This window comes from Pseudophryne corroboree, chromosome 7, assembly GCF_028390025.1.
Source record: "Pseudophryne corroboree isolate aPseCor3 chromosome 7, aPseCor3.hap2, whole genome shotgun sequence".
NCBI classification, from domain to species: domain Eukaryota; kingdom Metazoa; phylum Chordata; class Amphibia; order Anura; family Myobatrachidae; genus Pseudophryne; species Pseudophryne corroboree.
In genome coordinates, this window is record NC_086450.1 from 63463949 (window position 1) to 63491054 (window position 27106).

Below are 27106 nucleotides of genomic sequence, written 5' to 3' on the forward strand. Positions count from 1 at the left end.
CACGCTCCCAGTGTGTGAGTGGCACAGAGGCCCACGCTCCCAGTGTGTGAGTGGCACAGAGGCCCACGCTCCCAGTGTGTGAGTGGCACAGAGGCCCACGCTCCCAGTGTGTGAGAGGCACAGAGGCCCACGCTCCCAGTGTGTGAGTGGCACAGAGGCCCACGCTCCCAGTGTGTGAGTGGCACAGAGGCCCACGCTCCCAGTGCGTGAGTGGCACAGAGGCCCACGCTCCCAGTGCGTGAGTGGCACAGAGGCCCACGCACCCAGTGTGTGAGTGGCACAGAGGCCCACGCTCCCAGTGTGTGAATGGCACAGTAGAGCGTCAGCCCATCTCTGATCTTTCCTCACATAAGCCAGCTACTGTTTTACACTGTATGAGTTTTTAACTTTTTTCGTTGCAAAAAAATTTTTTATTGTTTTTTTTTCTGTCTCTCTAATATTACTTCTTACTATTCAGTAATTGATAGAAAAAATAAACCAGAGATGAAACATATATGGAGCAGAGGAAAATAGGCGCTCAGATAAATAGGCTGACAACATTGTGATGAATAGGTATCAGGACACGAACATCATGAAATAAGCGGATTAGTTTTGTCAGAAGGGGGACAGAATAAGAAAGCAGGGGGTGGGGGCATGCTGCTGGCATGGGGAGGTGGAAGTAGGACGCAGGAGACTTTGTTACACTCCTTTTCTGTTGAAAATGTAGTTGTTCAGATATGTAAATTGCTAAGTGTAGAGATTACAGCAACGTCAGGAGAAGTGGAGGCAGAGTATAGAACATGGGGGGTAATTCCAAGTTGATCGCAGCAGGAAATTTTTTAGCAGTTGGGCAAAACCATGTGCACTGCAGTGGAGGCAGATATAACATGTGCAGAGAGAGATAGATTTGGGTGTGGTGAGTTCAATCTGCAATCTAAATTGCAGTATAAAAATAAAGCAGCCAGTATTTACCCTGCACAGAAACAAAATAACCCACCCAAATCTAACTCTCTCTGCAAATGTTGTATCTGCCCCCCCCACCTGCAGTGCACATGGTTTTGCCCAACTGCTAAAAAATGTCCTGCTGCGATCAACTTGGAATTACCCCCATGGTGTCCAGCGTTCCCATAAATTGGTAAAAGTTCACTCCCCCCGTCACCTCTCCCAACGCCGCCAGGTCGCCCGTCAGCCATATCCGCCGTCAGGCAGCTCGGCGGCGGATCGTCGAGTCTGTAAGGGGCATTAGATGTGGGTGGGTTGTTTTGTTTTTGTGCAGGGTAAATACTGGCTGCTTTATTTTTAAACTGTAATTTAGATTTCAGTTTCAACACACCCCACCCAAATCTAACTCTCTCTGCACATGTTATATCTGCCACACCTGCAGTGCACATGGGCCCTCATTCCGAGTTGTTCGCTCGCTAGCTGCTTTTAGCAGCATTGCACACGCTAGGCCGCCGCCCTCTGGGAGTGTATCTTAGCTAAGCAGAATAGCGAACGAAAGATTAGCAGAATTGCTACAAAATAATTCTTAGCAGTTTCTGAGTAGCTCCAGACCTACTCACAGATTGCGATCAGCTCAGTCCGTTTAGTTCCTGGTTTGACGTCACAAACACGCCCAGCGTTCGGCCAGCCACTCCCCCGTTTCTCCAGACACTCCCGCGTTTCTCCCTGACACGCCTGCGTTTTTTAGCCAACGCCGTGAAACCGCTGAGTTGCCGCCCAGAAACGCCCCTTTCCTGTCAATCATTTACCGAACAGCAGTGCGACTGAAAAGCATCGTACGAACACCAGCAAATCTTCTAAATTTTGTGTTAAATAACTTTGCGCATGCGCACTGCGTATCATGCGCAGTTAGCAACATATCGCAGCACAGCGAAAATCGGCAACGAGGGAACAACTTGGAATGACCACCAATGGTTTTGCCCAACTGCTAACAAATTTGCTGCTGCGATCAACTGTGAATTAGGCCCATAATCTCCATCAGGTAAACCTGCCAGGTTCCGTTGACGACCGTTTGCAACAAGATGGCGGAAAGCTGATTCCAATATACTGCAAATTGGTTAGTGGTGGTAGGTACGATATGTCACATCCATTTGTCCTGGCGGAGCGTGGCTGGTATACTGTGTTTATTGAGTTATAAATATCTTGCCAGGTTGTTGAAAGCTTGAGACGTTACCACCAGTACTTTTTTTTTTAAGAAATAGATTTAAGGTATTGCATGACAGAGATAACATGTATACATATAGCAAGTCAATTACAGAAGTCACAATAGACATAATATGATGTGAATAGTAACATTAGCTGAGAATCAACAAGACAAAAGAAAATAGATACCTGTGAGTTTTGATCAGTAAAGGGAAGGGAGAGAAGGGGAGTGAGGGAAAGGAGGGAAGGGGGAGTGAAGAAAAGGAAGGAGAGGGAGGAGAGTGGGGGGGGGGGAGCATCTGTTGGTGTTACTGTGCATAGTGTCAACATGACTTTTTAAAATAAAAATAGGATTCTACTTTACCATCCAGGTGGACCATGATTGGGAATAGTAGCCTTGCCCGTAGCGTGACCAGCGAAGCAGTGCCCTGATTGGGGTTCCTGATCATGTTATGCAAAAAACAACACCAACAAAGTTTTAAATGGTCATGTTGATTGACTGTTGACCTAATCCATTTCGACCCATCAATCCATAACCTTCTGTGATTAAATGGTTAGCTCTCTATGAAACTATCGTCCACCTAGCAAACTGGCTGCCTCCGCAGTGTGTATGCAATGCTGTATACACTTCAAATGGTCCCTTGCTAATCCATATGAGTAACAACACACATTCATCTATACCTTTTTTATTTTATTAGCACAGCTTAAGAGCTATGGGGGTCATTCCGAGTTGTTCGCTCGGTAAAAATCTTCGCATCGCAGCGATTTTCCGCTTAATGCGCATGCGCAATGTCCGCACTGCGACTGCGCCAAGTAAATTTGCTATGCACTTAGGAATTTTACTCACGGCATTTTCATCGTTCTGGCGATCGTAATGTGATTGACAGGAAATGGGTGTTCCTGGGCGGAAACAGGCCGTTTTATGGGCATGTGGGAAAAAACGCTACCGTTTCCCGAAAAAACGCAGGAGTGGCTGGAGAAACGGGGGAGTGTCTGGGCGAACGCTGGGTGTGTTTGTGACGTCAAACCAGGAACGACAAGCAGTGAAATGATCGCAGATGCCGAGTAAGTCTGAAGCAACTCAGAAACTGCTACGAGGTGTGTAATCGCAATATTGCGAATACATCGTTCGCAATTTTAAGATGCCAAGATTCACTCCCAGTAGGCGGCGGCTTAGCGTGAGCAACTCTGCTAAAATCGCTTTGCGAGCGAACAACTCGGAATGAGGGCCTATAACAATACTCATTGGTTGCAAACACCAGTCTGTCATACAGTATTTTAGTGCAGCACAACTGCCTATGTAATCTGAGGCCTCAGGTCTGCAGCAGTACTGATGCGTCTGATTACGCCTCTTGCAAAGTCACCAATCACAGCTCTGGCTGTAGCTGTTGCTGTAGGATACAGATGGTGCTGATGCTCTTGTTCTTATAAATGTAATGCCCATTTCTCTGACGTCCTAGTGGATGCTGGGAACTCCGTAAGGACCATGGGGAATAGACGGGCTCCGCAGGAGACTGGGCACTCTAAAAGAAAGATTAGGTACTATCTGGTGTGCACTGGCTCCTCCCACTATGACCCTCCTCCAGACCTCAGTTAGATTTCTGTGCCCGGCCGAGTTGGATGCACACTAGGGGCTCTCCTGAGCTCCTAGAAAGAAAGTTTATTTTAAGTTTTTTATTTTACAGTGAGACCTGCTGGCAACAGGCTCACTGCATCGAGGGACTAAGGGGAGAAGAAGCGAACCTACCTGCTTGCAGCTAGCTTGGGCTTCTTAGGCTACTGGACACCATTAGCTCCAGAGGGATCGACCGCATGGAACTGGCCTTGGTGTTCGTTCCCGGAGCCGCGCCGCCGTCCCCCTTACAGAGCCAGAAGCAAGAAGAGGTCCGGAAAATCGGCAGCAGAAGACATCAGTCTTCACCAAGGTAGCGCACAGCACTGTAGCTGTGCGCCATTGCTCCTCACACACACTACTCACTCCGGTCACTGAGGGTGCAGGGCGCTGGGGGGGCGGCGCCCTGAGCAGCAATAAAAACACCTTGGCTGGCAAATATATCACAATATATAGCCCCAGAGGCTATATATGTGAAAAATACCCCTGCCAGAATCCATAAAAAAGCGGGAGAAAAGTCCGCAAAAAAGGGGCGGAGCTATCTCCCTCAGCACACTGGCGCCATTTTCTCTTCACAGTGCAGCTGGAAGACAGCTCCCCAGGCTCTCCCCTGTAGTTTGCAGGCTCAAAGGGTTAAAAAGAGAGGGGGGGCACTAAATTTAGGCGCAATATTGTATATACAAGCAGCTATTGGGAAAAATTCACTCAATATAGTGTTAATCCCTAAATTATATAGCGCTCTGGTGTGTGCTGGCATACTCTCTCTCTGTCTCCCCAAAGGGCTTTGTGGGGTCCTGTCCTCAGTCAGAGCATTCCCTGTGTGTGTGCGGTGTGTCGGTACGGCTGTGTCGACACGTTTGATGAGGAGGCTTATGTGATGGCAGAGCAGATGCCGATAAATGTGATTTTGCCCCCTGTGGGGCCGACACCAGAGTGGATGGATAGGTGGAAGGTATAAACCGACAGTGTCAACTCCTTACATAAAAGGCTGGATGACGTAACAGCTGTGGGACAGCCGGCTTCTCAGCCCGCGCCTGCCCAGGCGTCTCAAAGGCCATTAGGGGCTCAAATACGCCCGCTCCCTCAGATGGCAGACACAGATGTCGACACGGAGTCTGACTCCAGTGTCGACGAGGTTGAGACATATACACAATCCACTAGGAACATCCGTTACATGATCCCGGCAATAAAAAATGTGTTACACATTTCTGACATTAACCCAAGTACCACTAAAAAAGGGTTTTATGTTTGGGGAGAAAAAGCAGGCAGTGTTTTGTTCCCCCATCAAATGAGTGAATGAAGTGTGAAAAAGCGTGGGTTCCCCCGATAAGAAACTGGTAATTACTAAAAAGTTACTGATGGCGTACCCTTTCCCGCCAGAGGATAAGTTACGCTGGGAGATATCCCCTAGGGTGGATAAGGCGCTCACACGTTTGTCAAAAAAGTTGGCACTGCCGTCTTAGGATATGGCCACTTTGAAGGTACCTGCTGATAAAAAGCAGGAGGCTATCCTGAAGTCTGTATTTACACACTCAGGTACTAGACTGAGACCTGCAGATAGTGCTGCTGCAGCGTGGTCTGTGACCCTGTCAAACAGGGATACTATTTTGCGAACATAAGACGTCGTCTTATATATGAGGGATGCACAGAGGGATATTTTGCCGGCTGGCATCCAGAATTAATGCAATGTCCATTCTGTCAGGAGGGTATTAGAGACCCGACACTGGACAGGTGATGCTGACTTTAAAAGGCACATAGAGCCTTATAAGGGTGAGGAATTGTTTGGGGATGGTCTCTGGGACCTCGTATCCACAGCAACAGCTGGGAAGAAAATTTTTTACCTCAGGTTTCCTCACAGCCTAAGAAAGCACTGTATTATCAGGTACAGTCCTTTCGGCTTCAGAAAAGCAAGCGGGTCAAAGGCGCTTCCTTTCTGCACAGAGACGAGGGAAGAGGGAAAAAGCTGCACCAGTCAGCCAGTTCCCAGAATCAAAATTCTTCCCCCGCTTCCTCTGAGTCCACCGCATGACGCGGGGGCTCCACAGGCGTAGCCAGGTACGGTGGGGGGCCGCCTCAAAAATTTCAGCGATCAGTGGGCTCGCTCACAGGTGGATCCCTGGATCCTTCAAGTAGTATCTCAGGGGTACAAGCTGGAATTCGAGGCGTCTCCCCCCCGCCGTTTCCTCAAATCTGCCTTGCCGACAACTCCCTCAGGCAGGGAGGCTGTGCTAGAGGCAATTCACAAGCTGTATTCCCAGCAGGTGATAGTCAAGGTGCCCCTACTTCAACAAGGACGGGGTTACTATTCCACACTGTTTGTGGTACCGAAACCGGACGTTCCGTGAGACCCATTTTAAATTTGAAATCCTTGAACACATACATAAAAAAATTCCAGTTCAAGATGGAATCGCTCAGGGCGATTATTGCAAGCCTGGAGGAGGGGGATTACATGGTATCCCTGGACATCAAGGATGCTTACCTACATGTCCCCATTTACCATCCTCACCAGGAGTACCTCAGATTTGTGGTACAGGATTGCCATTACCAATTCCAAACACTGCCGTTTGGACTGTCCACGGCACCGAGGGTCTTTACCAAGGTAATGGCAGAAATGATGATACTCCTTCGAAAAAAGGGAGTTTTAATTATCCCGTACTTGGACGATCTCCTTATAAAGGCGAGGTCCAAGGAGCAGTTGTTGGTAGGAGTAGCACTATCTCGGGAAGTGCTACAACAGCACGGATGGATTCTATACATTCCAAAGTCATAGCTGGTTCCTACCACACGCCTACTGTTCCTGGGGATGGTTCTGGACACAGAACAGAAAAAAGTGTTTCTCCCGCAGGAGAAAGCCAAGGAGCTGTCATCTCTAGTCAGAGACCTCCTGAAACCAAAACAGGTATCGGTGCATCACTGCACACGAGTCCTGGGAAAAATGGTAGCAGCTTACGAAGCAAAATTCCATTCGGCAGGTTCCATGCAAGAACCTTTCAGTGGGACCTCTTGGACAAGTGGTCGGGATCGCATCTTCAGATGCATCGGCTGATAACCCTGTCTCCAAGGACCAGGGTATCTCTACTGTGGTGGCTGCAGAGTGCTCATCTTCAAGAGGGCCGCAGATTCGGCATACAGGACTGGGTCCTGGTAACCACGGATGCCAGCCTTCGAGGCTGGGGGGCAGTCACACAGGGAAGAAATTTCCAAGGACTTTGGTCAAGTCAGGAGTCGTCCCTACACATAAATATTCTGGAACTGAGGGCCATGTACAATGCCCTAAGCCTGGCAAGGCCTCTGCTTCAAAACCAGTCGGTACTGATCCAATCAGACAACATCACGGCAGTCGCCCATGTAAACCGACAGGGCGGCACAAGAAGCAGGATGGCGATGGCAGAAGCCACAAGGATTCTCCGATGGGCGGAAAATCACGTCTTAGCACTGTCAGCAGTGTTCATTCCGGGAGTGGACAACTGGGAAGCAGACTTCCTCAGCAGACATGACCTACACCCGGGAGAGTGGGGACTTCATCCAGAAGTCTTCCAACTGTTGGTAAACCGTTGGGAAAGGCCACAGGTGGAGATGATGGCGTCCCGCCTAAACAAAAAACTAGATATTGCGCCAGGTCAAGGGACCCTCAGGCAATAGCTGTGGACGCTCTAGTGACACCGTGGGTGTACCAGTCGGTTTATGTATTCCCTCCTCTGCCTCTCATACCAAAGGTACTGAGAATAATAAGAAAACGAGGAGTAAGAACGATACTCGTGGTTCCGGATGGGCCAAGAAGAGCTTGGTACCCAGAACTTCAAGAAATGATATCAGAGGACCCATGGCCTCTACCGCTCAGACAGGATCTGCTACAGCAGGGGCCCTGTCTGTTCCAAGACTTACCGCGGCTGCGTTTGACGGCATGGCGGTTGAATTCCGGATCCTAAAGGAAAAGGGCATTCCGGAGGAAGTCATTCCTACGCTGATAAAAGCCAGGAAAGAAGTAACCGCAAACCATTATCACCGTATTTGGCGAAAATATGTTGCGTGGTGTGAGGCCAGGAAGGCCCCAACAGAGGAATTTCAGCTGGGTCGTTTTCTGCACTTCCTACAGTCAGGACTGACTATGGGCCTAAACTTGGGTTCCATTAAGGTCCAGATTTCGGCTCTGTCGATTTTCTTCCAGAAAGAACTGGCTTCACTGCCTGGAGTTCAGACATTTGTAAAGGGAGTGCTACATATGCAGCCCCCTTTTGTGCCTCCTGTGGCACCTTGGGATCTCAACGTGGTGTTGAGTTTCTTAAAATCACATTGGTTTGAGCCACTTAAAACTGTGGATTTGAAATATCTCACGTGGAAAGTGGTCATGTTATTGGCCTTGGCTTCTGCCAGGCGTGTGTCAGAATTGGAGGCTTTGTCATGTAAAAGCACTTATCTGATTTTCCATATGGATAGGGCAGAATTGAGGACTCGTCCCCAGTTTCTCCCTAAGGTGGTATCAGCTTTTCACTTGAACCAACCTATTGTAGTGCCTGCGGCTACTAGGGACTTGGAAGATTCCAAGTTACTGGACGTAGTCAGGGCCTTAAAAATTTATATTTCCAGGATGGCTGGAGTCAGGAAAACTGACTCGCTTTTTATCCTGTAGGCACCCAACAAAATAGGTGCTCCTGCTTCTAAGCAGACTATTGCTCGCTGAATTTGTAGCACAATTCAGCTGGAGCATTCTGCGGCTGGATTGCCGCATCCTAAATCAGTAAAAGCCCATTCCACGAGGAAAGTGGGTTCATCTTGGGCGGCTGACCGAGGGGTCTCGGCTTTACAACTTTGCCGAGCTGCAACTTGGTCAGGGGCAAACACGTTTGCTAAATTCTACAAATTTGATACCCTGGCTGAGGAGGACCTTGAGTTCTCTCATTCGGTGCTGCAGAGTCATCCGCACTCTCCCGCCCGTTTGGGAGCTTTAGTATAATCCCCATGGTCCTTACGGAGTTCCCAGCATCCACTAGGACGTCAGAGAAAATAAGATTTTACTCACCGGTAAATCTATTTCTCGTAGTCCGTAGTGTATGCTGGGTGCCCATCCCAAGTGCGGATTGTCTGCAATACTTGTATGTAGTTATTGCCTAACTAAGGGTTATTGTTGAGCCATCTGTTGAGAGGCTCAGTTATATTTCATACTGTTAAATGGGTGTAGTATCACGAGTTATACGGTGTGATTAGTGTGGCTGGTATGAGTCTTACCCGGGATTCAAAATCCTTCCTTATTGTGTCAGCTCTTCCGGGCACAGTATCCTAACTGAGGTCTGGAGGAGGGTCATAGTGGGAGGAGCCAGTGCACACCAGATAGTACCTAATCTTTCTTTTAGAGTGCCCAGTCTCCTGCGGAGCCCGTCTATTCCCCATGGTCCTTACGGAGTTCCCAGCATCCACAACGGACTACGAGAAATAGATTTACCGGTGAGTAAAATCTTATTTTATTTACAGTTGCAGATATACTGCTGTAGCCTTGGGTGCCACCCAGTGGTAGAGAATGGGAACAACTGCAAATCAATCCTATTACTGATCCAAATACAGCTCATGCATCACATGCCACTAGGCAGCTGGGGAGGCAGTCTCTGGCTCAGAGTCTCTCACGTTTGTTCCTGTTGGACAAAGTAGATAAAAATAAATTCTCATATAAGCTGGTAACTGTACAGTTACATTTCTCTGGTTTATTTTATATGCTACCGACAGAGACAATAATTCTGCAATTCTAGACTTAATACCAGAGATATTAGGTCACCAGTTTCATTATTTACTAAACAGACTAGATGTTGCCCATAGCAACCTATCAGCTTATAGCTATTATTTATTTAGCACAGTCCATGAAGCATACCTCCCAACTGTCCCGAATGCAGCGGGACAGTACCGCTAATTGGACACTGTCCCGTTGTCCCTCCCGCAGGTCACAGTGTCCCGCGGGCTGGGGGGGCAGATTGGGAGAGCCAGTGATCACCGCTGCTCTTCTCTGCAAAGCAGCCGGTGATCACCAAATAGATGCCCTGCCCATGTGCATGGCATCTATCAGTGCAGGGAGAGTTAGTCGGGGGCTGCCCAGCTGCTCAGGGAGCACTGGGCACGCCCCCAAAATGGAAAAAAACAAAAACAGGGGTCGTGGTGCTACACCACGCCCCTCCCCAGGCCCCACCCACTCCTCCCGATACCACGCCCCCTTTTCGGCCTCCGGTGCGGCAGGTCCCGGTCAAGACACACACATAACCTTCAATGCTTCCCTATCCAGTTACATTCCCTCTGCACAGTCCCCATAACCTCACATTTTGTCTTCCAACATTGCTGGGTGATCATATCATACAACCCACTAAGAACCTAGCAACCTGGGGAAACATTATGTAACAGGTTGCATCTATCCTTGTGTATCAATACCTATTTCCCTATAGATTGTAAGCTTGCGAGCAGGGCCTTCCTACCGCTATGTCTGTCTTTGCCCAGTTTTGTTCTATAATTGTTGTTCTAATTGTAAATCACAACGGAATATGCTGCACTATATAAGAAACTGCTAATAAATAAATAAATAAATAAATAAGAATGGACAAAAGTTGGGAGGTTTGATGAAGTGACACTTTGAAGCTGATTGGCAACTTCTCTCTTGAAGGTTTGATACATCTCCCCCTAAGTAGCCATGCAGCGTGACTGAGTCACACGCTGATGCTGCACACAGCCACCTGACCCAGGAGCGCCACTGGCGTTTCTATAACAGGTGCAATGAGGGCACACACCGCACATATATCTAAAAATATACCTCTCCAGAGTCCAGCATCGGGTGCTGCAACCGCAGCGAAAATCTCTTCCAAAATGGGCACGTGCAAGCGCAGGAGTGAATTTGGTCTCCGGAACATGGCGAGCGCCATGTTTCCAGAGACCTGCGCATGAGCAGTAGACTCCAGCACGATGACGGAGACTTCTGCGCCGTGCAGAGGAAGGGGCCCACCCGGAGTCTGCACAGGAGCCTCCTCCTCTGTTAAAACGCCCCTGAGCAGCATGCAGGCAGAAGCTGCGTGGAGTGAGGACGTGCGTGGCTGGGCGGCTATCTAGAATAACTCGGCTAACTGTGGCCTTTAGTTTTGTGTTTACCACACGGCATTGGCCGTCCACAGGATGGAGAACACCACCACTGTCTGCGACAGAATCCAGTGTCTTTTTTGATTGCTGGGCATATGCATGTTGATTGACAGGAAGCGAACGTTTGTTGGTGGTAACTGGCCCTTTTTGGGAGTGTTGGGGAAAACACAGGCGTTCCTAAGCGTTTTCAGGGAGGGTGTGTGACGTCTGCTCCGGCCCCGACCAGCCTGTTGCTATCACACTGTAGGAGTAGGTCTTGGGCTACGCACAGACTGGAAAAAATATTTCATGGTGAGTGAGTTGCGAACGGATAAGCAGCTGACCGGCGTACGCAAAGCTTTTTGCATGGCGTACGCAGACTTGCACGGGGCTGGGAATTCACTCTGTCTGGGTGGCGGCTATGTGATCGCAAACCTCTGCAAATTCACTGAGGAGCGATCAAGTCTGAATCGGGCCCAGTGATTAGTGATCTGTCAATCGGAGCTCTGTGGAACTGATAAGGAGTGAGCTCCAGATCTCACTCAACTTTTACCTGTCCTGTGCCGATTTCCATGCGGCCATTTTGAATGACAAAGCACTGCTTCATGCAGCAAGGTGTGACCAAAACTGTTATTGGAAGGTAAAGAGAGAGAAAGGTTATACTTATTAGGGGTAATTCCAAGTTGATCGCAGCAGGAAATCTTTTAGCAGTTGGGCAAAACCATGTGCACTGCAGGGGGGGGGGGGGGGGGGGCGCAGATAATAAGAATTTACTCACCGGTAATTCTATTTCTCGTAGTCCGTAGTGGATGCTGGGAACTCCGTAAGGACCATGGGGAATAGCGGGCTCCGAAGGAGGCTGGGCACTCTAGAAAGATCTTAGACTACCTGGTGTGCACTGGCTCCTCCCACTATGACCCTCCTCCAAGCCTCAGTTAGGTACTGTGCCCGGACGAGCGTACACAATAAGGAAGGATTTTGAATCCCGGGTAAGACTCATACCAGCCACACCAATCACACCGTACAACTCGTGCTATGAAACACAGTTAACAGTATGAAACAATAGAGCCTCTCAACAGATGGCTCAACAATAACCCGATTTAGTTAACAATAACTATGTACAAGTAATGCAGATAAACCGCACTTGGGATGGGCGCCCAGCATCCACTACGGACTACGAGAAATAGAATTACCGGTGAGTAAATTCTTATTTTCTCTAACGTCCTAGTGGATGCTGGGAACTCCGTAAGGACCATGGGGATTATACCAAAGCTCCCAAACGGGCGGGAGAGTGCGGATGACTCTGCAGCACCGAATGAGAGAACTCCAGGTCCTCCTCAGCCAGGGTATCAAATTTGTAGAATTTTGCAAACGTGTTTGCCCCTGACCAAGTAGCTGCTCGGCAAAGTTGTAAAGCCGAGACCCCTCGGGCAGCCGCCCAAGATGAGCCCACCTTCCTTGTGGAATGGGCATTGACAGATTTTGGCTGTGGCAGGCCTGCCACAGTATGTGCAAGCTGAATTGTACTACAAATCCAACGAGCAATAGTCTGCTTAGAAGCAGGAGCACCCAGCTTGTTGGGTGCATATAGGATAAACAGCGAGTCAGATTTTCTGACTCCAGCCGTCCTGGAAACATATATTTTCAGGGCCCTGACAACGTCTAGCAACTTGGAGTCCTCCAAATCCTTAGTAGCCGCAGGCACCACAATAGGCTGGTTCAGGTGAAACGCTGACACCACCTTAGGGAGAAACTGGGGACGAGTCCTCAATTCTGCCCTATCCATATGGAAAATCAAATAAGGGCTTTTACAAGACAAAGCCGCCAATTCTGATACTCGCCTGGCAGAAGCCAAGGCCAATAACATAACCACCTTCCATGTGAGATATTTCAGATCCACGGTTTTTAGTGGTTCAAACCAAAGTGATTTTAAGAAAACTCAACACCACGTTGAGATCCCAAGGTGCCACAGGAGGCACAAACGGGGGCTGACTATGCAGCACTCCTTTTATAAATGTCTGAACTTCAGGTACTGAAGCTAGTTCTTTTTTGAAAGAAAATCGACAGAGCCGAGATCTGTACCTTAATGGAACCCAATTTAAGGCCCATAGTCACTCCTGCTTGCAGGAAATGCAGAAATCGACCTAGTTGAAATTCCTCTGTTGGGGCCCTTTCGGCCTCACACCATGCAACATATTTTCGCCATATGCGGTGATAATGAGTTGCTGTAACCTCTTTCCTGGCTTTAGTAAGCGTAGGAATTACTTCCTCCGGAATACCCTTTTCCTTCAGGATCCGGCGTTCAACCGCCATGCCGTCAAACGCAGCCGCGGTAAGTCTTGGAACAGACAGGGCCCCTGCTGCCGCAGGTCCTGACTGAGTGGCAGAGGCCATGGGTCCTCTGATATAAATTCTTGAAGTTCTGGGTACCAAGCTCTTCTTGGCCATCCACGAGTATCGTTCTTACTCCTCGCCTTCTTATTATTCTCAGTACCTTTGGTATGAGAGGCAGAGGGGAGAACACCTAAACCGACTGGTACACCCACGGTGTTACCAGAGCGTCCATAGCTATCGCCTGAGGGTCCCTTGACCTGGAGCAATATCTTTTATAGCTTTTTGTTAAGGCGGGACGCCATCATGTCCACCTGTGGCCTTTCCCAATGGTGTACAATCCTATTGGAAGACTTCTGGAGGAAGTCCCCATTCTCCCGGGTGGAGGTCGTGTCTGTTGAGAAGATCTGCTTCCCAGTTGTCCACTCCGGGAATGAACACTGCTGACAGTGCTAACACATGATTTTCCGCCTATCGGAGAATCCTTGTGGCTTCTGCCATCGCCATCCTGCTTTTTGTGCCGCCCTGTTGATTACATGGGCGACTGCCGTGATGTTGTCTGATTGGATCAGTACCGGCTGGTTTTGAAGCAGAGGCCTTGCTGGCCTCAGGGCATTGTAAATGGCCCTCAGATCCAGAATATTTATGTGTAGGGAAATAACCTGACTTGACCAAAGTCCCTGGAAGTTTCTTCCCTATGTGACTGCCCCCCAGCCTCAAAGGCTGGAATCCATGGTCACTAGGACCTAGTCCTGTATGCCGAACCTGCGGCCCTCTTGAAGATGGGCACTCTGCAGCCACCACAGTAGAGATACCCCGGTCCTTGGAGACAGGGTTATCAGCCTATGCATCGGAAGATGCGATCCGGACCACTTGTCCAACAGGTCCCTCTGAAAAGTTCTTGTATGGAACCTGCCTAATAGGATTGCTTCGTAAGAAGCTACCATTTTTCCCAGGACTCGCGTGCAATGATGCACCGCTACCTATTTTGGTTTCAGGAGGTCTCTGACTAGAGATGACAACTCCTTGGCTTTCTCCTCCGGGAGAAACACTATTTCTGGTTTATGTCCAGAACCATCCCCAGGAACAGTAGACGTGTCATAGGAACCAGCTGTGACTTTGGACTGTTTAGAATCCACCTATGCTGTTGTAGCACTTTCCAAAATAGTGCTACCCCGACTACCAACTGCTCCTTGGACCTCGCCCTTATAACGAGATTGTCCAATTACGGGATAATTACAACTCCCTTTTTTTGAAGGAGTATCATCATTTCGGCCATTACCTTGATAAAACACCCTCGGTGCCATGTACAGTCCAAACGGCAGTGTCTGGACTTGGTAATGGTAATCCTGTACCACAAATCTGAGGTACTCCTGGCGAGGATGGTAAATGGGGACATGCAGGAAAGCATCCTTGATGTCCCGGGATACCATGTAATCCCCCTCGTCCAGGCTTGCAATAACCGCCCTGAGCGATTCCATCTTGAACTTGAATTTTTTTATGTTCAAGGATTTTAAATATAAAATGGGTCACACCGAACCATGCGGTTTCGGTACCCCAACCCGTGTGGAATAGTAACCCCGTCCTTGTTGAAGTAGGGGCACCTTGAGTATTACCTGCTGGGAATACCGCTTATTAATTGCCTCTAGCACAGCCTCCCTGCTTGAGGGAGTTGTCAGCAAGGCATATTTTAGGAAACGGCTGGGGGGAGACATCTCTAATTCCAGCTTGTACCCCTGAAATACTACTTGGAAGAAACAGGGATCCACCTGTGAGCGAGCCCACTAATTGCTGAAATTTTTGAGGCGGCCCCCCACCGTACCTGGCTACACCTGTGGAGCACCCGCGTCATGGTGTGTACTCACAGGAGGCGGGGGAAGAATCTTGATTCTGGGAACAGGCTGACTGGTGCAGCTTTTTCCCTCTACCCTTGTCTCTGTACAGAAAGGAAGCGCCATTTGACCCGCTTGCTTTTCTGAAGCCGAAAGGACTGTACCTTTTTCTGTGAGGAAACCTGAGGTAAAATTATTTCTTCCCAGCAGTTGCTGTGGATACGAGGTCCCAGAGACCATCCCCAAATAATTCCTCACTCTTATAAGGCTCTCTATGCGCTTTTTAAGTCAGCATCACCTGTCCAGTGACAGGTCTCTAATACCCTCCTGACAGAATGGACATTACATTTATTTTGGATGCCAGCCGGCAAAATATCCCTCTGTGCATCCCCCATATATAAGACAACGTCTTTAATATGTTTTTATGTTTGCCAACTATTATCCCTGTTTGACAGGGTCACCAACCACGCTGCAGCAGCACTATCTGCAGGTCTCAGTCTAGTACCTGAGTGTGTAAATACAGACTTCAGGATAGCCTCCTGTTTTTTTTATCAACAGGTACCTATTAAAGTGGCCGTATCCTAAGACGGCAGTGCCACCTTTTTTGACAAACGTGTGAGCGCCTTATCCACCCTATGGGATATCTCCCAGCGTAACTTATCCTCCTGGCGGGAAAGGGTACGCCATCAGTAACTTTTTATAAATTACCAGTTTCTTAACGGGGGAACCCACGCTTTTCACACACTTCATTTATTCATCTGATGGGGGAACAAAACACTGCCTGTTTTTTCTCCCCAAACCTAAAACCCATTTATAGAGGTTAAAGTCAGAAATGTATAACACATTTTTTATTGCCGGGATCAAGTCACGGATTGGATTGTGTATATGTCTCCACCTTGTCGACACTGGAGTCAGACTCCGTGTCGACATCTGTGTCTGCCATCTGAGAGAGCGGGCGTTTTTGAGCCCCTGATGGCCTTTGAGACGCCTGGGCAGGCGCGGGCTGCGAAGCCGGCTGTCCCACAGCTGTTACGTCATCCACCCTTTTATGTAAGGAGTTGACACTGTCGGTTAATACCTTTTACCTCTCTATCCACTCTGGTGTCGGCCCCACAGGGGGCGACATCACATATATCGGCCTCTGTTCCGTCACCATATAAGCCTCCTCATTCAACATGTCGACACAGCCGTACCGACACACCGCAGACACACAGGGAATGCTCTAAACGAGGACAGGACCCACAAAAGCCCTTTGGGGGGACAGAGTGAGAGTATGCCAGCACACACCAGAGCGCTATATACTGCAGGGACTAACTGAGTTATGTCCCCTATAGCTTTATATCTATATATATAATGTATACTGCGCCTAAATTTAGTGCCCCCTCTCTCTTTTTTTAACCCTTGCAGACTGCAGGGGAGAGCCAGGGAGCTTCCCTCCAACGGAGCTGTGAGGGAAAATGGCGCCAGTGTGCTGAGGAGATAGGCTCCGCCCCTTTTTCGCGGCCTATTCTCCCGTTTTTTATGGACTTCTGGCAGGGGTATTTACCTCATATATAGCCCCTGGGGCTATATATTGAGGTATTTTTGCCAGCCAAGGTGTTTTTATTGCTGCCTCAGGGCGCCCCCCCCCAGCGCCCTGCACCCTCAGTGACCGGAGTATGAAGTGTGTGAGAGGAGCAATGGCGCACAGCTGCAGTGCTGTGCGCTACCTTGGTGAAGACTGAGTCTTCATGCCGCCGATTTTCCGGACCATCTTCTTGCTTCTGGCTCTGTAAGGGGGACGGCGGCGCGGCTCCGGGACCGAACATCAAGGCTGGGCCTGCGGTCGATCCCTCTGGAGCTAATGGTGTCCAGTAGCCTAAGAAGCCCAATCCGGCTGCAAGCAGGCGAGTTCGCTTCTTCTCCCCTTAGTCCCTCGCTGCAGTGAGCCTGTTGCCAGCAGGTCTCACTGAAAAGAACAAATTCTAAGACTATAACTTTCTAAGAGCTCAGGAGAGCCCCTAGTGTGCATCCAACCTCGGCCGGGCACGAAATCTAACTGAGGCTTGGAGGAGGGTCATAGTGGGAGGAGCCAGTGCACACCAGGTAGTCTAAGATCTTTCTAGAGTGCCCAGCCTCCTTCGGAGCCCGCTATTCCCCATGGTCCTTACGGAGTTCCCAGCATCCACTAGGACGTTAGAGAAATAACATTTGCAGAGAGAGTTAGATTTGGGTGGGTTATTTTGTTTCTGTGCAGGGTAAATACTGGCTGCTTTATTTTTACACTGCAATTTAGATTGCAGATTGAACTCACCCCACCCAAATCTAACTCTCTCTCCACATGTTATATCTGCCTCCCCTGCAGTGCACATGGGGGGTCATTCCGAGTTGTTCGCTCGGTAAAAATCTTCGCATCGCAGCGATTTTCCGCTTAATGCGCATGCGCAATGTCCGCACTGCGACTGCGCCAAGTAAATTTGCTATGCAGTTAGGATTTTTACTCACGGCTTTTTCATCGCTCCGGCGATCGTAATTTGATTGACAGGAAGTGGGTGTTACTGGGCGGAAACAGGCCGTTTTATGGGCGTGTGGGAAAAAACGCTACCGTTTCCGGAAAAAAAGCAGGAGTGGCCGGAGAAACGGGGGAGTGTCTGGGCGAACGCTGGGTGTGTTTGTGACGTCAAACCAGGAACGACAAGCACTGAACTGATCGCAGATGCCGAGTAAGTCTGAAGCTACTCTGAAACTGCTACGAGGTGTGTAATCGCAATATTGCGAATACATCGTTCGCAATTTTAAGATGCTAAGATTCACTCCCAGTAGGCGGCGGCTTAGCATGAGCAAATCTGCTAAAATCCGCTTGCGAGCGAACAACTCGGAATGACCCCCATGGTTTTGCCCAACTGCTAAAAAAAATTCCTGCTGCGATCAACTTGGAATTACCCCCATTGTCTCAACACACAGTGGGTGGAATCCAATTAGGTTCGATATCGCGGTTTCGCGATAAGTTATCACAAATGCGATAATTTGGTATCTTATGAGCAGCGATAAGTTATCGGTAAAAAGTCTCCATAGGGTTAATCGCGGATTTCTCTTCGCCATCTCAGAGCTGGGGATAAGTAGCGCAAAATCTTATTTTAAGCTAAAAATGTTGGGATTTGGCTCAGAACCCCTGGGACACCTCCCCCTGAATGACTAATTAATTTTTTTTACATTATTTTTATGTTCAAACAATGCAAAGTGATGGAAATTGGGGTACAAGGTATGGGACAGGTATATTGGGGTGCTTTATGAGTGGGATAAGTGTTTTTAGGCTTGCAGGTAGGAGGAATCGGCCCGTTTCCACTTTCTTTCTTTTTTAAGACCCCAAAATTGACCCAAATATATACTCAGACCCATTTTCATGTTCCCCAAATTTAATGAGTGCATTTATTTTTCAGGAAAAAAATCCTATCACTTTTTAGCATTTTAAAAATAATGCATATAATAGCCATTTGACCCGACTTAATGACACCTGTTCGTTATATTATGGGCGCTAATAGGAATGTTTTCCGATATTAGTTCGGTATTTTTGCGGATACAGAGACAGGGACATTTACTCACTTTTTACTATGCTTTTGCTGACTAGAATTATCACACGATTGCCGTTATCGACGATTTGGAATAGGATAGGTGCGATAAATAGGACCGATTTTTCTGGAGATAGGTGCGATAACATTAGCCGCGAACGCGTTATCGCTGCTAATTGGATACCCCCTATAGAGGGCAATATTACACTTGAACATCGTAGTATTTTAGTCTTTTTTTTCTTCTATTGCATAAAGCGCTGTAAACCATGTGTGTGTGATTGTAATGGTTTGCTTTGATGTCATTTCAGAACCGTGTGCTTAAATTATTTGCATCCAGCATGGCCACACCCCCTGTATTTGGTCAAGCCCCCTGTACTTAGCCACACTTTTTTAGGCACCCTCATGCACCCCCAGAAGAGTGGTTGGATCAGTATCCATCCCACTTCCTGGTGAATGACATGGAGACCCCCGCTGTAGCTCCTCCCAGTTACATAAAGTAGGCAATAGGATGGCCAATTCCGGGCCATTTTTTCAATCCCAGGTATCAGGATTGAAAAATGGTCAATCCCGGGATTCCTGGGATTAGCTTTTTTGCTTTTGTGTCCGAAAGCCCCCACCCCAGCCCCACCCCTCATCACCCGCCACACATAACTCTCCATACTGCGGGGGCGGGTGGATGGGAAACTTCCATCAGGCTCGGGAGCGGGTGATGGGCGGCTCTCCTGCAGGTTCGGCGGCGGGTGACGGCCCAGCGTGACCTCTGACTTCACATCACGCTGCGCAGGGGGAGCCGGGAGATGGGAACCAGGCAGCGTTGAGCGTCCAGCAGTAAAAAACACAAAGGGCCGCCTGATCCAGCAATCCTTGGGATTGGAGCTTCCAATCCCAGGATTGAATCCCGGCTGATTTTTGGCCTACATCCCGGGATCCTGACGAATCCGATCCCGGAATTGCTCGCCCTAGTAGGCAAGTACGTGTTTGGGGTATAGTTGCCCACTCTTCCAGTATTTCTGGGAGACTTCTGAATTTTGGGGAGTCCTTCCAGCTCCCAGGTATGAGGGCAACTCTCTCACACTTGTTTCATGTTTTGAGGCAAGGAGCATGATGGTACAATTCACCCTGTATTGATTAATTGTGGCATTGTGCCATAATGCCACGAATCGCACCAAAATGTAATGAGCCCACAGTAATGCAAATCGTAATCGCGACGTCTCCACCTGGACCTCCTTCTCGGTAAATCTCCCAGGGACCTCCCAGTAAAGGTTGGAAAGTATGGTTTGGGGTGTCTACGTTGTAAAGCCACAGGAGGTTTCAGGTTCTGGATAGAGCAGCATTTCAATGCAACATCACTTTGGGCCAGGTGTTTAGAATTCATTGCAGCAAGATAATGGGGGTCATTCCGATCTGATCGCACGGGGCTGTTTGTCGCAGCGCAGCGATCAGGTCACTACTGCGCATGCTTATGCACCGCAATGCGCAGGCGCGTCGTACGGGTACAAAGCGGATCGTTGCTGTGTGATGGATTTAATGAAGAATCAATTCGCACAGCTGATCGCAAGGAGATTGACAGGAAGAGGTTTCTGGGTGGCAACTTACCATTTTCTGGGAGTGCCGTGGAAAACGCAGGCATGTCCAGGCGTTTGCAGGGTGGGTGTCTGACGTCATTTCCGGGACCTGACAGGCTGAAGTGATCGCAGTGGCTGAGTAAGTTCAGAGCTACTCATAAACTTCACAAAAACTTTTTGCACAGCTTCCCTACACAAGCGATCGCACACTTGCTATGCTAAAATACACTCCCCCATAGGCGGTGACTATCTGCAAAAAACTGATGCCATGCGATCCACTCGGAATGACCTCCTATGTTCCATGCCCCTAGACTTGAAAGGTCCTTGAATGGTTTGTAGAGTAATACAATGAATCTAGCTGACAGCAGTCACTCAGTGCTATTGACCATTTCAGGGCTGACATGGAACAAAAGTATTTTGAGCAGAAATCCAAAACCATTTACTTTCCTAGAATAATCTGAGGCATTGCAGCTGATTTGCACCCACTCCATGATTTTGTGGGGACATGGGCTGAACAACAAACTATTTATGTAGATACCATACCATACATGTAGCATAATGTAGTGGCTTCTTTGTGTGCTTGCTTGTGCATTAGGACAGCTCCTATTAATTCTCTAGAAGGTAGTAACATAACTGCATTTTTATGATTATTGGTTCAGCTGTTACACATTATTAATTAATCTGGTTTCCTAGACAATAGGGAAGTTTGTAGAAACTGATATTGAGATATGATAAGGCACCACTAGGGGTCAGTGTAACTTAGTGCATGTACTTGTACATCATTATAGGGCAGATAGTAAAGAAACCAGGGGGTTTATTCACTAATGGTACCCATACACTTGTGCGATTGCCTTCGACGCGATATCAGGCCCGATTTCCCTTGAAGCTCACCTTGAGACAAATCGCATCGAAAGTGCATTTTCGGTGCATTTCATGTGCATACAATCTCATGCCCCTTACGACCGGAAATCGGGCGCATCGCATGCTGACCAAAAGCACACCAGATTTATCTGCCAGATTTCTAAAAATTTAAATAGCAGGCTGGCCTATCTGGGGGATGTATAAACAAGCAGCAGAGCCGGATTACCGGCGGGGCGGAAGGGGCTGTCGTCCCGGGGCCCCCACACACTGTTCTCACAGCTGCAAAAAAAAAAATTGGAGTAGGAGTACAGCATTTACCTATCTCCTCTCCGTCCTCCTCGGCAGCTGAGCTGTTCCTTTACTGCTGCGGCCGCCGAGGAGCTTCACTCACTGCAGTGTGAAGTCTCGCGAGATTTGACATTATCTCGCGAGACTTCACACTGCTGTGAGTGAAGCTCCTCAGCAGCCATAGCAGTAAAGGAACAGCTCAGCTGCCGAGGAGGACGGAGGGGAGACAGGTAAATGCTGTACTCCTACTCCAATGGTTTTATTGCAGTTGTGAGGACAGTGTGTGACGGCCCCACAAATTTGTTGCCCAGGGGCCCCCACATACCTTAATCCGGCCCTAACAAGCAGCCATTTTATAGTCGGTGCACTTCTGTTTGCTCTGTGACTAGAGAAGTTTGGTTTATACCTGCTGCTCGTTCCACATTGCTAGCTACCGTACACTGCTTTGTTCTGCTTGCATTACAAAGTGTTTCTATACTGCTGTGTGTAGAGATGGATTCTGCTCGTTACCAGGCTCTCATGCATACCCTCCAACTGTACCTTTTTAATAGGTACAGTACCTTTTTTTTATGGTCTGTACCGATTTTTGGCTCTCTAAACTTCCATTGAAAGTATAGGAAAAGGGGTGTGACCACGCCCCTTTTACCAGTGGCCAAGCCCCCTTTTCTAATTTGTACCGCTTTTTATATGTAAAATGTTGGAGGGTATGTCTCATGTGCTACTCTGGGGAGACAGGGAGAGGGCCCAGCAAAGGCGGAGGGAGAGATCTTGCTGGACAAAGGAGTGGCTGCTTAAGCGGCCTATTCGCTCCTACATCATACTAACCTACTTTGCTGCCTCCTCCTCCGGGAGGATGCAGCGTTCTAGGTGTATGGGGGCGTGGCCGGCAGCAGGACGGGCGGTACGGAGGCGTGGCCGGCAGCAGGATGGGCGGTCCGGGGGCGTTTCATCAGGGTCGCGTCATCGTGACTCCACCCCCCGCTGTGCTGTGCCGAGAAACGAGGCACTGCATAGCGGGGGGCGGAGCTATGATGACGCAATTCAGCGCGAATCGCGTCATCGGACCCCCTCGGGCCGCCCACTCGGCCGAGGGGGAAAGCGGGAGGCTTGCCCACCTTTCCGGGGGGCCGGGAGGGTCACCCGATTTTCGGGAGCCTCCCGGCCATTCTGGGAGGGTAGGCAAGTATGTCCTACATGCCCCTCCTGGATGAGATCAGGGAGAACAACCCGGATGACTACCGCAACTTCCTGCGCATGAATGATGACACCTTCCAGGAGTTGCTGCATCTAGTGACCCCCCTCATACAGAAGCGCGATACCAGATGGTGGGTTCCTATCCCTGCTGAGGAGAGGCTCGTGGATACCCTGCGGTTCCTTGCTACTGGACAGTCCTTTGAGGAGCTGAAGTATGGGACCCGTGTCTCTGCGCAGGCTTTGGGACACATCATACCTGAAACCTGCAAGGCTAATATCAAAGTGCTTCAGTATAAGTACTGCAAGGTAAGAAAATTACACCACACATTGCTTGTCGTGTAACAAAATGTTTTATTTTGCAAACTGAAATTGCGTAGAAAAAATATGTGCTTTTTATTTCAAGACATAATTGTATATGTGGCCAACATGGCTAAACATCAGCAAACAGTATAAAGTTTTCATGATGGAGCACATCTGCATCATTACATTTATGACATGATAACAAAAATGCTACATATAGCAACAAATGTGGTGCATTGTGATACTATGGCGTTGAGTGGCACCGCAGCCAGGGGCACACATGCAACTTGGGTTAGGAAGATTGGTCCCCGGTACCATCAACCTGCACCAAGTTGCATGTGTGCCCCTGGTAGCGGTGCCACTCAATGCCGTAGTATCACAATGCACCACATCTGTTGCTATATATAGGATATATAAACGTTATGGTAAGAACTTACCGTTGATAACGTGATTTCTCTTATGTCCACAGGTATCCACAGGATAACATTGGGATATTGTCGAGCGACAGCGAAAATGGCACCAACACGGTCACGAGCTTTCTGGCCTCCCAGGATGCATTGGGGCCTCCACTATATAGTCCCGCCCACTGACTCAGTCAGATCAGTTCTTTCCACAGCGATTATAGGCAGGAACATTAGGTAGAGACCTGTACAGGCGATAAGAACACATATGCACACCCTTCCATACAAGAAGGAAGAGGTTTTCAGTGTTTGTCTAGATCCTCAAATCAGATGCGTCCGGGTGGGATCCCTGTGGATACCTGTGGACATAAGAGAAATCACGTTATCAACGGTAAGTTCTTACCATAACGTTTATTTCTCTGGCTGGGTCCACAGGATTATCCACAGGATAACATTGGGATTCCCAAAGCCATTTTAGTGGTGGGGACGCTCCTGATTGCACAGGAGGACCTTTCGCCCGAAGTCTGCGTCATGAGAGGCAAAAGTATCCAAGGCATAATGTCTGATGAATGTGTTTATGGAAGACCATGTGGCTGCCTTACATATCTGTTCTGCTGATGCACCCTGTTGTGCTGCCCAAGAAGGACCTACCTTACGTGTAGAGTGTGCAGAGACATTAGCCGGAATAGGGAGATCTGCATGAGAATAAGCTTCAGATATTACCACTCGGAGCCATCTCGCCAGCGTCTGTTTACTAGCAGGCCAACCTCTCCTATGGAATCCGTAGAGGATGAAGAGGGAATCTGTTTTCCTGATGGCACTAGTACGATCTATATAGATTTTTAAAGACCGGACCACGTCCAGTGACGCTTCTCCCGCAGATAGTCCCGATACCTGAAAAGCTGGGACTACAATCTCTTCATTCAGGTGAAACTTTGACACCACCTTTGGAAGATAACTAGATCTCGTTCTGAGAACTGCTCTGTCTGGAAAAAAACTTAGGAAAGGAGACTTACATGATAATGCTCCTAAATCTGACACTCTTCTGGCTGACGCCATTGCCAGTAAAAAAAGAACTTTAATCGTTAACCACTTAAGATCCGCTCTCTCAAGTGGTTCAAACAAAGGACCCTGGAGAAATTTAAGAACTAAATTCAAATTCCAGGGAGCTGCAGGAGGAACAAATGGAGGTTGAATATGTACTACTCCTTGGAAAAACGTACGTACATCCTGTAGGTCAGCAATCTTCTGCTGAAACCATACAGTCAATGCTGAGACTTGCACCCTCAAGGAAGCAACCTTCAACCCCTTATCCAATCCTGCCTGCAGAAAATCCAAAATTCTAGCTACTTTAAAGGCTCTTGGATTGTAATTTTTTCCAGAACACCAATGAATATAGGCTTGCCATATTCTATGATATACACGGGCCGAAGAAGGCTTTCTTGCTCTAAGCATGGTTTGGATTACTTGCTTTGAAAATCCTTTAGCCTCTAAGATAGAGGTTTCAACAGCCACGCCGTCAAAGACAGGCGATCCAGATGACTGTGACAACAAGGACCCTGCATTAACAGATCTGGACGTTGAGGGAGCAGTATCGGTGCTTCCACGGACATTCTCCACAGATCTGTGTACCAATGCCTTCTTGGCCAAGCTGGCGCTATTAGAATAATTGCTCCTTTTGCCTGTTTTATCTTTCTCACTACTCTGGGTAACAGAGATATTGGAGGGAACAGATATGCCAGCTGAAACCTCCATTCTACTGACAGTGCGTCTACCAGGACTGCTCCTGGGTCCCTTGTTCTTGATCCGTACCTCGGAACTTTGTTGTTTAGACGAGACGCCATAAGGTCTATCTCCGGTAGACCCCATCTGTTCACCAGTGTCTGAAACACTTCTGGGTGTAGTGCCCATTCGGTTTCCTGAATGGTGTGCCGACTGAGAAAATCCGCTTCCCAATTTAGTACACCCGGGACAAATACTGCTGACAATGCTGGGAGATGGAGTTCTGCCCACTTTAGAATGGGAGTTACTTCCTCCATCAGACTCTTGCTGTGAGTCCCTCCTTGATGATTTAGGTATGCTACTGCCGTCGCATTGTCTGAGCGGATCTGGACTGGTCTTCCTTGTAGATTGTCCTTTGCCTGAACTAGGGCCAAGTAAATGGCTCTTATTTCTAACAGATTTATCGGCAGGCGACTTTCCCTTGCGGTCCATTTTCCCTAGAACCATAGGCTTCCGAGTACCGCCCCCCAACCTTGCAGGCTGGCATCTGTCGTCAGGACTTGCCACTCTTTTATCCAAAAGGGTCTCCCCTTGTTTAAATGGTCTGTCTGTAGCCACCATGCTAGAGACCTTTTTACATTTACTGGAATCTTTATCATCTGCTTCTTTATTGTTTGATGATTTCCGTTCCATTTTGTCAAAATGAGATGCTGCAATGGTCTGGAGTGGAATTGCGCATATTCCACCATGTCGAACGTTGATACCATCAGACCCAACAGTCGCATTGCTGCATGGACTGACATTGTCTGGGCTTACAACGCTTCCTGAGCCATGACCTGCACCTTGACTATTTTCTTCTCTGGTAAGAGAACTCTCTGTAGGTCTGAATCCAATATGGCTCCCAAATGAACCATCCGCTGTGATGGATTCAGGGACGACTTCTCCCAATTTATGAGCCACCCGTGTCTCTGTAAACAAACTATCGTCTGTTGGAGATGGCTCAACAGTAAATCTTGCGACTGTGCTAAGATTAATAGGTCGTCTAGGTATGGGAATATCCTTATCCCTTGTTTGCGCAGACAAGCTGCCATAACCACCATGATCTTGGTAAACACCCTGGGTGCTGTAGCTAGCCCGAAGGGCAGAGCTTGGAACTGGAAGTGTTCCTTGAGGATGGCAAACCTGAGGTAACACTGATGTGATAGTGCTATAGGCACATGTAGGTAAGCATCCCGCACATCCAGAGATACCATATAGTCTCCCGGTTCCATAGCCAACATTATGGAGCGTAACGTCTCCATGTGGAACTTCGGGATCCATATGTAATTGTTCAACATCTTCAGATTTAGAATTGGTCGATATGACCCATTTGGTTTCTGGATTAGAAACAGATTGGAGTAATACCCCTGTCCCTTTTGTGATGGAGGTACTGGGACAATCACACCTGACTGCAGTAATTTTTGGACTGCTTCTTGCAGGGCATTGGCCTTCGACTCTATACGAGACGGGCTGGTGCAAAAAAATCTTTGAGGAGGCTGCCTCCTGAATGGGAACCCATACCCCTGAGATACTACCTTCTGCACCCAGGCATCTGTTGTTGACTGTTGCCATGTGTGTGCAAATTGCAGGAGTCGGCCCCCAACCCTGGAATCCTCCAGGCGGAGGCCCGTCTCTTCAGGCTGAGGGCTTTTGTTCAGGTTTGGAAGCTGGCTTTTTGCTAGCCCACTGCTTCCTACCCCTGGATTTAAACTGGGGTTGTTTAGGCTCCTCTTTACCTTTCGCTTTGCCTTGCCAGCGAAATGAGCGAAATTTTAAACCCTTGGACTTAGGGTTGTAGGTAGCCGGAAATCTGACCTTCTTCGATTCAGCCTCTGACTCTAGGATATCCGATAAAGGTTTTCCAAATAATATATTACCCACGAAAGGCAATGCTTCCAATTCCTTCTTGGACTCCGCATCTGCCTTCCAGGTCCGTAGCCAGACTGCTCTGCGAGCGACTACTGCCAGGGCTGAAGCTTTAGAAGCAACAGTGCCTACATCAATGGCTGCTTCTTCTAAATACTGGGCAGATTGTCTTAAACGGCAAAGACGATCCTCTTGCTCCCTAGTAGGAGAGGGGATGTCATTCTCTAGTTCCTCTATCCATTCGCCCATTGCCTTTGCTACCCAGGCCGAAGCCATAGCAGGTCTTACCACTGCACCCACAAGAGAAAAAATATTTTTCAATAGGCTCTCTACCCTCCTG

The 27106-nt window shown here is 48.5% G+C and overlaps 1 protein-coding gene across 2 annotated transcripts in view; it reads right to left on the reverse strand.

Annotated features, from left to right (window-relative positions):
- TRUB2 (TruB pseudouridine synthase family member 2) overlaps positions 1-27106 on the reverse strand; it is a 114011-nt gene that overhangs the window by 77579 nt on the left and 9326 nt on the right. The window contains exon 1 of one of the 2 annotated variants that reach the window (XM_063933233.1): positions 2489-2519. The exons of the other annotated variant lie outside the window; for it this stretch is intronic. Within the exon in view, the coding sequence (XP_063789303.1) occupies positions 2489-2504 (16 nt within the window). The 5' untranslated portion in view covers positions 2505-2519. Of the gene's footprint in view, positions 1-2488; positions 2520-27106 lie in introns of those variants that run through there. 2 annotated transcript variants of the gene reach the window in all.